The 16028-nt window shown below is 42.1% G+C and overlaps 1 protein-coding gene across 3 annotated transcripts in view; it reads right to left on the bottom strand.

Moving 5' to 3' along the window:
- Positions 1 to 1841: 1841 nt before the first annotated feature.
- The window catches only part of LOC139571176 (1-acyl-sn-glycerol-3-phosphate acyltransferase epsilon-like), a 50968-nt gene continuing 36781 nt past the window's right edge, over positions 1842 to 16028 (bottom strand). For all 3 annotated transcript variants that reach the window (XM_071393792.1, XM_071393794.1, XM_071393793.1), the window contains 2 exons: positions 5202 to 5325; positions 1842 to 4727 (listed from right to left, as the gene is read on the bottom strand). In XM_071393792.1, coding sequence (XP_071249893.1) covers positions 4502 to 4727; positions 5202 to 5325 — 350 coding nt within the window. In that variant the 3' untranslated portion in view covers positions 1842 to 4501. The remainder of the gene's footprint in view (positions 4728 to 5201; positions 5326 to 16028) is intronic.

The raw sequence follows: 16028 nt of genomic DNA on the forward strand, positions 1-16028 counted from the left end.
GGCTACAGTGTTGAGGATCAGTGAAGTGGAGATGTTGTTTCCTACCTTCACCACCTGGAGGCGGCCCGTCAGGAAGTCCAGGACCCAATTGCACAGGGCGGGGTTGAGACCCAGGGCCTCAAGCTTAATGATGAACATGGAGGGTACTCTGGTGTTGAATGCTAAGCTATAGTTAATGAGCAGCATTCTTACATAGGTATTCCTCTTGTCCAGATGGGATAGGGCAGTGTGCAGTGTGATGGCGATTGCATCGTATGTGGAGCTATTGGGGTGGTAAGCACATTGAAGTGGGTCTAGGGTCACAGGTAAGGTGGAGGTGATATGATCCTTGACTAGTCTTTCATAGAACTTCATGATGACAGAAGTGAGTGCTACAGGGCGGAAGTCATTTAGTTCAGTTATCTTTGCCTTCTTGGGTACAGGAACAATGGTGGCCATCTTGAAGCATGTGGGGGATAGCCGACTGGGTTAGGAAGAGATTGAATATGTCTGTAAACACACTAGCCAGCTGGTCTGCGCATGCTCTGAGGACTGGGCTAGGGATGCCGTCTGGGCTGGCAGCCTTGCGAGGGTTAACACGTTTAAATATTTTACTCACGTTGGCTGCGGTGAAGGAGAGTCCGCAGGTTTTGGTAGCGGGCCGTGTCGGTGGCACTGTATTGTCCTCAAAGCGAGCACAGCCCAACAAGGTGAGTCCAAAAATGCATTGTATGCCACTGCATAATTTATGTAATATGCCATGGATATATGAATACTGTAGCTAAGAAAGTAATACTTACTGTATGTTGTGTAGTAAGATGTTACTAGTCCATGTGCCTCACCTTAATAATTTGGTCTATTTACCGCTCTTAATTTCACCTACTGTTCTGACTTGGTGGTGCACATGTAGCCTATAGCCTGTTTTAGAGAAATGTAATCATCGAATATTGTAAGAGCTTTCATCGGCTGCTTATATGCCCCCTTTATTTATCCTACGGTTCCGACTTGGTGTAAAGGGAGAACACTAAGAACGGCCCATGTTCTGAATTCTGTCGCTGTACATTTCAAAAGTGCTAAACAAATAGTTATATTGACTACGTCCGTCCTAGCTCGCTCAATGGCTTAACCGAAATTATGAACTTCCTCTTATCCGCTTGTCGTCCCCTTATTCCATAGTTTCTACATCTCAATTATCATTAGAAACCACATTTCTTTAAACAAGTCAGCCATATCAGCTGTTTTTTTAAAGGCAATAAATGAGGCTGAATTGAACCATTTCGCTGCCAGATAAGGCTCCGCTGATAGCCAGGTGTAGCAGCGGTAAGATGTTGGGACAGCTTTATGTAGGCCGTTTGTGGACACTGTCACTGTTATAATGCAATTAATGTACTGTTTAGTGGCTTTGCTGGCATGCATACCACATTTTTTTGCCCCACCAAGATTTACATGCTAAAATCGTCACTGCCTATTTGATACATTTGGGTTAACTTGCTCATATCAAGCAACACATACCAGTATGTGGAAAGGTAAAAATAACAAGTGATCGTTTTTTGAATGATCAGACAGCGAAACCAAAATAAATTGGTTGCTAGCTGGTGAGACTTATTTATTTCTCAATTAATTTGGTGATGAAGCTGAAGCTGGTTTCCAAAGTCGTTCAGACGGTGCTAACTGCTCATGCCGGCGGGACGAACTAGCTAAGCATATGGCTCTGTAGAGCATCTGTGAAGTCACACACTCAAGAAGGCTCAACCAATCACCCAACAGGTACTATGTTGACTGATGAATATTCAGGATATTGACTGCACCCTTCTCATTCAACCAGTTTTCAACCCACTAAAAAGTAAGAAATTCAATCCAAATTATTTTGAATGTCATTCCTTTATTACTAAAGTCTCAAAAACACAAATGAACACAAGCATGCTTGAATCATCACTGAACAAGTTTATGGTTTCAGATCAGGTTCAGTTATGTGCTATAGGGTAAAGGTGAGTACATAAGGTCGAAGTACATAAGTATGTCTCTTTGGCTGCACTGCATTAACAAGTATTAAAGGACAGGCATAAGAGCAGCACAATCTTCTGAACGTTCTAAGCAGTGCATTAGATTAGTTTTAGAGCGACATTTTGAAATGAACATTAAAAATAGAAGTCTATTCAATCAACATGCAAAGATTATAAACTTCAGAGCCTTCAATTTTCATTCCATATTTTTTTTTAGGAATGTTTGATCTGTAGCGAAGGCAGCGGTAGAAGTCCCAGTACTACAACATTTCAGCAACAGTCTGTCCATGTACATATCAGAATAAAATAGAGACTTGAAGCTTTGCGCCAGTGTATGAAAAAGACATGGACATTGAAAAAAAAAAAAACTCCTCTTAGCTCGATGAAACACCAAGAGGTACTTAATAACAAAACATTTCAAATATTAAAACATTACTTTGGAAATTCCACAAGTTTCTCAAAATCAAGTGCTTTAAAACATAAATATTCCAGCATATACTACTGCCCACCAAAAGCTCATGAACTGTGGCGCAGCGGTCTAAAGCACTGCATCTCAGTGCTAGAGGCGTCACTACAGATCCTGGTTCGATTCCAGGCTGTATCACAACCGGTCGTGATTGGTAGTCCCATAGAGCAGCGCACAATTGGCCCAGTGTCACCCAGGTTAGGGTTTGGCCGGGGTAGGCCATCAATGTAAATAAGAATTAGTTAACTGACTTGCCTAGCTAAATAAAGATTAAATAAAATAAAAAACTGAAGACAGACCAATAAACTGTGGTGTGCAGAACAGTTCAAGTGCTGTCCAGTAGAGGGAGTCCCAGTGCAGTCATTACTTGCAGTCCTCAGTAGAAGCAAAGCCAAGGACTGACTAACTCCTACAGAAGGCATACATTTCTGTGTACAATTGGCACAATAGTTTCTACAATAATTGTTTTATTATTTACAATCAGCTTGTTTGCTTTTTTAAATCAAATTGACGGAATTAAACAAATTGAATGAAGTAACGTTTTAACTGTTTTGTCGTTACATTGTTATTAAAGGAAGGATAGGATAAGGAAGCGAGGCCTTGGCGTGGCAGTTGCTATTATCACTGCCTGATTAAATTCTTATCGGAAGAGCCCTTTAATAAATAAATGAGCTAAGAATAGCGTCATGTAAAGTGACAGTGGAAAAAGTAATGTTTATATTATGAAAAACAAGGGACATAGTATTTTTTTTTGTTATAGTGATGCATATTATACAGTTGGCTTTGTATACAAAGAAATATTAATTCTATATAGGGATACTCTACAGTTGGCCTTCTCAATACGTAGCTATCCATACCCCTTGTGTAATCTATAACATGGCATAAAGGCAGTGTACACAAAAATTCCTCTGAATAACAAGCTGTCCCAACAGAATTTGTTTTAGAAAATCTAATAAATGTAGTACACTTGCAATCTTTAGATCAACTACAAAAGACAATAGAATATTGGTTCTTCAGGTAGAGCAGACAGGACATTGACCTGATTACAGATGTGTTGCTCCACCTAAAATACCCATTCCATACCCCTGCACTTGTATCAAGTTTGGCAACAATTTGTAGAACTTTTGCAACAACTCAAACAAGCAAAACAAAATCAGCAGACACCTTGGAACTTGGCATTAAAAAAAGAGAACATTAAACATGTATGGCTAAGTAACCATCACTAAAGACCTAAACCCTACATTACCCTCATGAACATATCAATCAATTGGATAAACACTAATCACTCTTTTGTAATGAGTACTTTGTAGTGAGTACTGAATATTAAATCTGCTCTCTAATAGTAAACTCTAAGCTATCTTACTGGGAAGTTCAGACTCAGAGTATGATACATGTTATTTTTACATGTGAACTCCCCACTCCTATTTAGAAACTCAAAGAACGTTTTTGGATGTTGTAAACTCAGTTCTGAACATTCTGGGAGCTTTTGGGGAGTTTCTGTCCCGAGATGTCAATAATTCCAAGAGCACATGAGCGCAGCATAACATCTCAAACAGAGAGCTGAACTCTAACTCTAGTCAACTAATGGAAGATTACATCATGTTGAAAAGGGATGCTGGACACGGGACATGCAAAAGTATAGAATTGGCTACATTTATTATGTAACAGGCCTAAAGGGTTTAGGGAAGAAATCTATTGAGTCATATTTTATGGCTGAGATAAAGGGAGAAATTCAAGAAAGAAATATGCCTCCATTTCAACATCCCCCATTTATATTTTTCTCACCTTATCTGGCTGCAAGTTCTGATGCACACAACAATAGAGCAAGGAACAAGCAGCACAAGAAACAAAACTGCTTCTCTCTCCCAATCTCTCTTACAGCTGTTTAGTTAGGAAATGAGCCATACATTTGGACAGAATTGTAGAAGCCCATAAACCTTAACAGCAACAAGTGCTTTGTTTGAAAAAACACACTCCCCTGCTTGATGCGTGAGTGAAAGGGCAACGTCTTTCCATACCCATAGCAGATGGCATGATGACCACCACAAGCTTCCTATGGACTAACATTCACCCAGAGCCATCCCAACAGAGTCCCATACACCCAGGTTCGGACATAGAGTTTCCTGCCAGACTCCGTCAACAGCATTGGCAGTGTTAGCCCCCCCCAAAATAGCAGCGATGGCAATGTCTTCATAATACTCAGATGGGACCTTTGACCTTCTCCAGGGAATTTGCCTTTTTTGTCTGGATCCTCAGACTCATAGAAAGTAGTCAACATCCTGTGGAGAAAGAGAAGGTTCATTTTAGAGTTAACACATATCCCCAGTTTGTGTATAAAATTAGCCAATCATACCAATTTATAACTCTAATTGTCAGTTCTAGGTCTGCAAATTTTCACTAATTCTGAGATTTTCCAGAAATTATGGTTGAAAGATTCACGGCATCAAATGAGAATAACCAAGAAGCCCGGAATCCTCCAATCAGGTTTTCCCGTAAAACTGGATATTCTGTGCACACTTTTATTGTGTAGTCAGGGCACTCATATGATTGAATGAGCAATCAAAACAGACCAGCTCTAACATCCTTAAAATTAACATTGCAGTCCACCATTTGAAGTGGTGGCAGCATTTCTGATACATTTTCCTAACATGAACTGAACCTTGGCCTACATGTGGAAATTGTGTATAGCAGGTTGGTCAGTGTCGTATAGTCAGACAGGGTTAGAGAGAGGGGGTAAGTAAGAGGATACTCACTGGTCCTTGATCTCAAATCGCTTGTGCAGCCACCCACGGAAAATCACGGACTCCGGAGGAATTTCCTTCATGTCCACACGTTCAAAGTGGATGTGAACTCTTGGAGATTCCTTACACAGGAATTCTATCAAACAGAGAAAACATGAATGAGAGACAGAACATGAGGAAGAGCATAGGGCTTAGGCCACGTAGTCAGCCATCAAATCAAAAGTGTGTTCAAGAGGTTGTTAATGAGGCACCATGTAGGTTCAGAAGATTATGGATGTGACCCTAAATTCTTCCAAAATGCTGGCCTTCTAGGCAGAGTTGCAAAGAAAAACAACATATCAGACTGGCCAATAAAAAGAAAAGATTAAGATGGGCAAAATAACACAGACACTGGACAGAGAACTCCAGCATCCCGGAGTCACCTATTCACGTTGAGATTGGTGTTTTGCGGGTACTATTTAATGAAGCTACCAGTTGAGGACTTGTGAGGCGTCTGTTTCTCAAACTAGACACACTAATGTATTTGTCCTTTTGCTCAGTTGTGCACCGGGGCCTCACTCTTTCTATTCTGGTTAGAGACAGTTTGCACTGTTCTGTGAAGGGAGTAAAAGGTTTTTATTTTTATTTGACCCTGCTGGTCATCTATGAAGGTTTGAACATCTGGCCTTAATGGCCATGTACTCTTATAATCTCCACCCGGTACAGCCAGAAGAGGTCTGGCCACCCCTCAGAGCCTTGTTCCTCTACAAGGTTTCTTCCGAGGTTCCTGCCTTTCTAGGGAGTATTTCCTAGCCACTGTGCTTCTACATCTGCATTGCTTGCTGTTAGGGGTTTTAGACTGGGTTTCTGTATAAAGCACTCCGTTACATCTGCTGATTTAAAAAGGGCTTCATAAATACATTTGATAACAGGGCTGCAGTGGAGCAGGTCAAAGTCTTCAAGTTCCTCGGCGTCCAAATCACAAAAAAATTACAAATAGTCAAAACACACACTCTTCCCCCTCAGGAGGTTGAAAAAGTTTGGCATGGACTCTCAAATCCTCAAAAAGTTCTACAGCTGTACCATTGAGAGCATCTTGACTGGGCTGCATCACTGCCTGGTAGGGCAATAGCACCGCCCTCGATTGCATGGCTCTACAGAGGGTGGTACGGACAGCCTAGTACATCACTCGGGCCGAGCTCCCTGCCATCCAGGACATCAATATCAGGCAGTGTGGAAGGAAGGCTCGGAAAATCGTTAACTCCAACCCCCCAACCCATAGACTATTCTCTCTGCTTCCACATGGCAAGCGGTACCGTTACATCAAGTCTGACACCAACAGGCTCTTGAACAGCTTATATCCCCAAGGACTAAGACTGAAAAATAGCTAACAAAATAGATACACAGACTGAGTTAACCTTGTATCTTTATTGACCTTTTAGTATTGCACTCACTATGCACACTCACAGGACCTTACACACACACCATCATCTCCTCACTCACACATAATATGCGCATACCTTTATACTGACTCTCCACACACGCACACCTACTCACATACAAGCTGCTGTTACTCGGTTTATCTTATATCCTGTTGCCTAGTCACCTTACCCCTATACATATCTACCTCCATCACTCCAGTATCCCTGCACAATGTAAATATGGTATTGGAACTGATCCTGTATATACAGTTGAAGTCGGAAGTTTACATGCACCTTAGCCAAATACATTTAAACTCAGTTTCACAATTCCTGACATTTAATCCAAGTAAAAATTCCTTGTCTTAGATCAGTTAGGATGACCATTTTATTTTAAGAATGTGTAATGTCAGAATAATAGCAGAGAATTATTTATTTTAGCTTTTATTTCTTTCATCACATTCCCAGTGGGTCAGATGTTTACATACACTCATACATACATATACATACACATACACTAGTATTTGGTAGCATTGCCTTTAATAGTTTAACTTGGGTCAAACGTTTCGGGTAGCCTTCCACAAGCAATGAGTTGGGTGAATTTTGGCCCATTCCTCCTGACAGAGCTGGAGTAACTGAGTCAGGTTTGTAGGCCTCCTTGCTCACACACGCTAATTCAGTTCTGCCCACAAATTCTCTAGGATTGAGGTCAGGGCTTTGTGATGGCCACTCCAATACCTTGATTTGTTGTCCTCAAGCCATTTTGCCACAACTTTGGAAGTATGCTTGCGGTCATTTGCGATCAAGCTTTAACTTCCTGACTGATGTCTGGAGATGTTGCTTCAATATATCCACATAATTTCCTCATGATGCCATCTATTTTGTGAAGTGCACCAGTCCCTCCTGCAGCACATCAGAATCTTCTACAGCTTCTAAAGCTTCTAAATCTTCTACATCCTTTTCGGGAATTTTCCAAGCTGTTTAAAGGCACAGTCAACTTAGTGTATGTAAACTTCTGACCCACTGGAATTGTGATACAGTGAATTATAAGTGAAATAATCTGTCTGTAAACAATTGTTGGAAAAATTACTTGTCAAGCACGAAGTAGATGTCCTAACCGACTTGCCAAAACCATAGTTTGTTAACAAGAAATTTGTGGAGTGGTTGAAAAATTAGTTAATGACTCCAACCTAAGTGTATGTAAACTTCCAACTTCAACTATATATATATATATGTGTGTGTGTGTATATATACATACACAAACACATACAGTACCAGTCAAAAGTTGGCACCTACTCATTCCATTTTTTCCCCTTTACTATTTTCTACATTGTAGAATAATAGTGAAGATATCAAAACTATGAAATAATACATATGGTATCATGTAGTAACCAAAAAAAGTGTTACATCAAATTAAATTTGAGATTCTTCAAAGTAGCCACCCTTTGCCTTGATGACAGCTTTGCACACACTTAGTAAATAGTCAAAATAAATTAAAACCCTTGAATACATGTGTCCAAACGCTTGACTGGTACTGTATATATAATACATAAAACGATGCCAGCTGATTCCTGATTTCGACAGGCTGAGAAATGCTGCCTGCCAGTCTGTCTCATCCTGATACATTCATTACATTACAGCTGGAGATCGAATTTGAATACTGAAACAATCTTGCAAATGTCAGAGGCAGACAGCAAGGTTTATATAAATCGCCGCTGTTGAAAACTAAATATTAGTCTAAAAGAAATGTGAAATAATGTATAGATGCTTTTTACAGTGGAGATCAAGTTAATAAATTGGGGTTTTAGGCTGGGTTTCTGTACAGCACTTTGTGACATCAGCTGATGTAAGAAGGGCTTTATAAATACAATTGCCTGGCTGGACTGATGAGACAGTGGATTGCAAAGTCAGATGGAGGTAAATAGGCATTTTAACGTCGTAGATTTAGCTGGTGGTAGCTTGTGGAATAGACACTGGTTAAAACCGCATTCCAGCCTATCAGCATTCAGGATCAGAACCACCTTTATAAAAGAGTAAAAACACCAGGAAATCTGCTCCAAGTGATTTTAATTTAAGAAATCTGCTCAAGTATTCCCATATATAATAGAAAGACACGTTAACGTATACAAATGTAAGCAAGGTTTGAAATTATTGTCTTAGTCAAATATATGTTTGGGCTTCTTGGTCAATTTTCAGTCTACAAATGATTTGTAATTATATTGGAGAGATGGTGAGGATACAGCACAAAATACCAGCGGATGGTGGCTGTATTACATACACTCAGCAGTTCCTGTCAGTCTGTCTTGATGGCGATGTATTGGACGTGTCACTTCTTGGTAGAAGAGGTTACTGAAATTTTTCTTGATTATACATTGTTTGAAAGCTAACAGTAGTGGGTAAGTGCTCAACATATATAATAAGTAACCTATAACGATCATTATCACAAGTGCTGTTTGGCGCAATGGTAACGCATTTGAATCGCAGACATGATTCATGAAATCTCATTCTAACCAAAAACAGGGCATGCTAAATATAAATACATTATGATTTAGTTTCAGTATCAGAATCTCTTTTATGATTTTGTTTGCAGTGCATACACTCTGGCAGCTAACCGCCAGTTCACCCTATGAACACAAGGGAGAATTGGACGAGGTGTATGGCGTACCATCCCTGCGCATGCCGTCTCTTTCATAAAGCGCAAGTGGCATTTACATAGGGTTTGAGTTTGAATAAAACCAGTTCATTTAGTAAATCTACCCTGCTGTAATGTTTAAGACATATGCATAATTTGAGAGTGGTTACATTTCTTCAGCCGCATCCCTCAGCTTTTTACCGAAAGAGGAGCAGGAAGAACACTTTGTTATTATTTCAACTGCCGACTGCCGCTTTAAGATAAATTGCAGATTAAATACCAAAATATGTTACAGATACTATAAAAATGTCACATTACTCACACAGTTAGTGAATACACAGCATAGCAAAAATTTTACAAATCCCTTTTTACATCAAAATAATAACCAGTGGTTATAGAGGGTGCAGCACTTCACCACCTCAGGAGCAAATGTCAGTTGGCTTTTCATCGCTGAGCATTCACAGGTCCAGACAGCAGGTCCGTGGGTAGGAGGGCGAAAGTGTCGAAACCGCAGGTCCGGGACAAGGTCGCACGTCTTTTGAAACAGGTAAAAAAATAAAAATCTGTATAAAAACAATTCCACTCAAATTGCCTCTATGGATGGGTGTATCTTTGAATTGGCTGTTGAATGGCCTGCTCCTTCTCCACTTTCAGGAACATCAGCCCGCTTCCCCAAAGTGACCATCACTCTTTCTCTTTGGGCACTCAGGAGTCTTCTGGGATGGTCCTAGAGACAGATAAAAGTTACACAAATAATTTTAGCTGATTTCTCTCTCCATGTCTACATCTGACATACAGTCGTGGCCAAAAGTTTTGAGAATGACACAAATATTATTTTCACAAAGTCTGCTGCCTCAGTTTGTATGATGGCAATTTGCATATACTCCAGAAAGTTATGAAGAGTGATCAGATAAATTACAATTAATTGCAAAGTCCCTCTTTGCCATTCAAATGAACTGAATCCCCAAAAAACATATCCACTGCATTTCAGCCCTGCCACAAAAGGACCAGCTGACATCATATCAGTGATTCTCTCGTTAACACAGGTGTGAGTGTTGACGAGGACAAGGCTTGAGATCACTGTCATGCTGATTGAGTTCAAATAACAGACTGGAAGCTTCAAAAAGGAGGGTGGTGCTTGGAATCATTGTTCTTCCTCTGTCAACCATGGTTACCTGCAAGGAAACACAGGCAAGGATATTGCTGCCAGTAAGATGGCACCTAAATCAACCATTTATTGGATCATCAAGAACTTCAAGGAGAGCGGTTCAATTGTTGTGAATGCTTCAGGGCGCCCAAGAACGTCCAGCAAGCGCCAGGACCGTCTCCTAAAGTTGATTCAGCTGCGGGATCGGGGCACCACCAGTACAGAGCTTGCTCAGGAATGGCAGCAGGCAGGTGTGAGTGCATCTGCACGCACAGTGAGGTGAAGACTTTTGGAGGATGGCCTGGTGTCAAGAAGGGCAGCAAAGAAGCCACTTCTCTCCAGGAAAAACATCAGGGACAGACTGATATTCTGCAAAAGTACAGGGATTGGACTGCTGAGGACTGGGGTAAAGTCATTTTCTCTGAATCCCCTTTCCGGTTGTTTGGGGCATCCGGAAAAAAGCTTGTCCGGAGAAGACAAGGTGAGCGCTACCATCAGTCCTGTGTCATGCCAACAGTAAAGCATCCTGAGACCATTCATGTGTGGGGTTGCTTCTCAGCCAAGGGAGTGGGCTCACTCACAATTTTGCCTAAGAACACAGCCATGAATAAAGAACGGTACCAACACATCCTCCGATAACAACCTCTCCCAACCACCCAGGAACAGTTTGGTGACGAACAATGCCTTTTCCAGCATGATGGAGCACCTTGCCATAAGGCAAAAGTGATAACTAAGTGGCTCGGGGAACAAAACATCAATATTTTGGGTCCATGGCCAGGAAACTCCCCAGACCTTAATCCCATTGAGAACTTGTGGTCAATCCTCAAGAGGTGGGTGGACAAACAAAACCCCCAAAATTCAGACAATCTCCAAGCATTGATTATGCAAGAATGGGCTGCCATCAGTCAGGATGTAGCCCAGAAGTGAATTGACAGCATGCCAGGGCAGTTTGAGAGGTGTTGAAAAAGAAGGGTCAACACTGCAAATATTGTCTCTTTGCATCAACTTCATGTAATTGTCAATAAAAGCCTTTGACACTTATGAAATGCTTGTAATTATAATTCAGTATTCCATAGTAACATCTGACAAAATATCTAAAGACACTGAGGCAGCAAACTTTGTGGAAATGAATATTTGTGTCATTCTCAAAACTTTTGGCCACGACTGTAGGTAGCGGTGAAGTGACTATGCATAGATAATAAACAGTGACTAGCAGCAGTGGTCCTAGACTTGGCGCTCCGGTACCGCTTGCCGTGCGGTAGCAGAGAAAACAGTCTATGACATGGGTGGCTGGAGTATGACAATTTTATGGGCTTTCCTCTGACACCGCCTATTATATAGGTCCTGGACTGCAGGAAGCTTGGCCCCAGTGATGTACTGGGTCATACGCACTACCCTCTGTAGAGCCTTACGGTCAGATGCTGAGCAGTTGCCATACCAGGCGGTGGTGCAACCGGTCAGAATGTTCTCGATGGTGTAGCTATAGAACCTTTTGAGGATCTGGGGACCCATGCCAAATCTTTTCAGTCTCCTGAGGGGGAAAAGGTTTTGTCATGCCCTCTTCACGACTGTCTTGGTGTGTTTGGACCATGATAGATCATTGGTGATGTGGACACCAAGGAACTTGAAACTCTCGACCCGCTTCACTACAGCCCCGTTGATGTTAACGGGGGCCTGTTCGGCCTGCCTTTTTCTGTACTCCACGATCAGCTCCTTTGTCTTGCTCACATTGAGGGAGAGGTTGTTGTCCTGGCACCACACTGCCAGTTCTCTGACCTCCTCCCTATAGGCTGTCTCATCGTTGTGTCGTCAGTGTCGTGCCTACCAGTGTTGTGTCGTCAGCAAACTTGGTGTTGGAGTCGTCTTTGGCCACGCAGTCGTTGGTGAACAGTGAATACAGGAGGGGACTAAGTACACACCCCTGAGGTGCCCCAGTGTTGAGGGTCAGCGTGGCAGACATGTTGTTGCCTATGCTTACCACCTGGGGACGGCCTGTCAGGAAGTCCAGGCTCCAGATGCAAAGGGAGGTGTTTAATCCCAGGGTCCTTAGTTTAGTGATGAGCTTCGTGGGCACTATGGTGTTGAACGCTGAGCTGTAATCAATGAACAGCATTCTCACATAGGTGAGAAACACACATTTCCTTTTGTCCAGGTGTGAAAGGGCAGTGTGGAGAGTGATTGAGGCTGCATCATCTGTGGATCTGCTGGGGGGGGGGGGGGCGAATTGGAGTGGGTCTAGGGTATCCAGACATTTCTGGGAAAATGACCAGCCTTTCAAAGCACTTCATGGCTACCGACGTGAGTGCTACGGGGCGGTAATCATTTAGGCAGGTTACCTTCTCTTTCTTAGGCACAGGGACGATGGTGGTCTGCTTGAAACATGTAGGTATTACAGACTCAGTCAGGGAGAGGTTGAAAATGTCAGTGAAGACACTTGCCAGTTGGTCCGTGCATGCTTTAGTATTTGTTTTACATTTTTTACCTTTATTTAACTAGGCAAGTCAGTTAATCTTGACACTACAGGGGGTGCTGTTTCAACTTGGACATTTATCGTTCCCAAATTAAACTGCCTCGTACTCAATTCTTGCTCGTACAATATGCATATTATTATTACTATTGGATAGAAAACAATCTCTAGTTTCTAAAACCGTTTGAATTATGTCTGTGGGTGAACCAGAACTCTTTCTGCAGCGAAATTCATGACAGGAACTGCGAAGGTCTGAAAACGAGGCTCTGTTCTCAGATCAGTTTAAAGCTCTGTATGTATCCTATGGGTCGACATGAACTGCACCCGCCTTCCCCTGGATGTCAGTAACCAATGAGAAGTGGAATGGAGTTTCTACGTAGATCTCAAACCTTATAAAAGGCCAAGGAACGAAGGGAGCTCTCTTTTCGACATTCGTCATTACGCAAAGCAAGACCTCAGGATGGCATTTTGAAACGCTCAGTTATCAGCCTTAGATATATCCGTCTGTAATTTAATTCGATATAGGTGTTAGAAACATCATAACGAAGTTATTTTAAACCGAGTTATATCAGTTTATGCGAGTATATTGCTATTTTTAGAATTTCCTTAGTATTGCGTTTTGAGGATTTGGGCATGTTGTGGCCACATAGCTATTGTTAGCTGCTAATTCCGAAGTTGAAGACGACGTTTTACAACCAAGCAACGATTATTTTGGACAAGGACACCTTGCCCAAGATTCTGATGGAAGCTCGTCCAAAAGTAAGAGCTATTTATGATGTTATTCCGTATTTACGTGGAAAAATGTAAACGGATTTGTCCGCCATTATTGCGGCACTAGTCTGGCTGTAACGCACACTGTATGTCTAGTAACGTTAATTTTAAAATTCTAACTCAGCGGTTGCATTAATAACTAATGCATCTTTCATTTGCTGTCCAACCTGTATTTTTTAGTCAAGTTTACGATTATTTATTGATTAGATTAGGTGCCTTTCCAAGATGACGCCGGCCAGAATGCATGACCTGTTGCCACTGATCACATTGTATAACCACGATTTGTGCTGCTAAATATGCACATTTTCGAACAAAACCTATATGCATTGTGTAATATGATGTTACAGGACTGTCATCTGATGAAGTATATCAAGGTTAGTCCAAAATTATATATCTTTTGCTGTATTGTTACGATCGCTAACCTGTGCTGCTGGTAAATTGCTTGTGTTTCTGGCTATTGTGCTAAGCTAATATAATTCTATATTGTGTTTTCGCTGTAAAACACTTAAAAAAATCTGACATATTGGCTGGATTCACAAGATGTTGGGCTTTCATTTGCTGTACGCTGTGTATTTTTCAGAAATGTTTTAAGATGAGTAATTAGGTATTTGACGTTGGTCTCTGTAATTATTCTGTCAGCTTCGGCACTATTTCAGATTGCAGCTGCAATGTAGAACTGTGATTTATACCTGAAATATGCACATTTTTCTAAAAAAACATATGCTATACAATAAATGTTATCAGACTGTCATCTTATGAAGTTGTTTCTTGGTTAGTGGCTATATATATATCTTTATTTGGTCGAAATTGTGATAGGAAAAATGGTGGGAAAAATGGTGGGGGAAAAAAAGTTGTCTTTTGCTATCGTGGTTAGCTAATAGATTTACATAGTGTCTTCCCTGTAAAACATTTTAAAAATCAGAAATGATGGCTGGATTCACAAGATGTGTATCTTTCATCTGGTGTCTTGGACTTGTGATTTAATGATATTTAGATGCTAGTATTTACTTGTGACGCTATGCTAGGCTATGCTAGTCAGCTTTTTTACTGTGGGGGGTGCTCCCGGATCCGGGTTTGGGAGGAATTAGAGGTTAAGAACAAATTTTTTTGATTCCAGCCTACAAACAAAAACTCAAACAACAAGCTCCCGCGCTCAGGTCTGTTCAACGCTGGTCCGACCAATCTGAATCCACGCTTCAAGACTGCTTCGATCACGCGGATTGGAATATGTTCCGCATCGCGTCCAACAACAATATTGACGAATATGCTGATTCGGTGAGCGAGTTCATTAGGAAGTGCATTGACGATGTCGTACCCACAGCAACGATAAAAACATTCCCAAACCAGAAACCGTGGATTGACGGCAGCATTCGCGTGAAACTGAAAGCGCGAACCACTGCTTTTAACCAGGGCAAGGTGACCGGAAGCATGACCGAATACAAACAGTGTAGCTATTCTCTCCGCAAGGCAATCAAACAGGCTAAGTCTCAGTACAGAGACAAAATCGAGTCGAAATTCAACAGCTCAGACACAAGAGGTATGTGGCAGGGTCTACAGTCAATCACGGATTACAAAAAGAAAACCAGCCCCGTCGAGGACCAGGATGTCTTGCTCCCAGACAGGCTAAACAACTTTTTTGCCCGCTTTGAGGACAATACAGTGCCACTGACACGGCCCCCTACCAAAACCTGCGGGCTCTCCTTCACTGCAGCCGAGGTGAGTAAAACATTTAAACGTGTTAACCCTCGCAAGGCTGCAGGCCCAGACGGCATTCCCAGCCGCGTCCTCAGAGCATGCGCAGACCAGCTGGCTGGTGTGTTTACGGACATATTCAATCAATCCTTATCCCAGTCTGCTGTTCCCACATGCTTCAAGAGGGCCACCATTGTTCCTGTTCCCAAGAAAGCTAAGGTAACTGAGCTAAACGACTACCGCCCCGTAGCACTCACTTCCGTCATCATGAAGTGCTTTGAGAGACTAGTCAAGGACCATATCACCTCCACCCTACCGGACACCCTAGACCCACTCCAATTTGCTTACCGACCCAATAGGTCCACAGACGACGCAATCGCAACCACACTGCACACTGCCCTAACCCATCTGGACAAGAGGAATACCCATGTGAGAATGCTGTTCATCGATTACAGCTCAGCATTTAACACCATAGTACCCTCCAAACTCGTCATCAAGCTCGAGACCCTGGGTCTCGACCCCGCCCTGTGCAACTGGGTCCTGGACTTCCTGACGGGCCGCCCCCAGGTGGTGAGGGTAGGTAACAACATCTCCACCCCGCTGATCCTCAACACTGGGGCCCCACAAGGGTGCGTTCTGAGCCCTCTCCTGTACTCCGTTCACCCACGACTGCGTGGCCATGCACGCCTCCAACTCAATCATCAAGTTTGCGGATGACACTACAGTGGTAGGC

The sequence above is a fragment of the Salvelinus alpinus genome, chromosome 3 (assembly GCF_045679555.1).
Source record: "Salvelinus alpinus chromosome 3, SLU_Salpinus.1, whole genome shotgun sequence".
Lineage (NCBI taxonomy): Eukaryota > Metazoa > Chordata > Actinopteri > Salmoniformes > Salmonidae > Salvelinus > Salvelinus alpinus.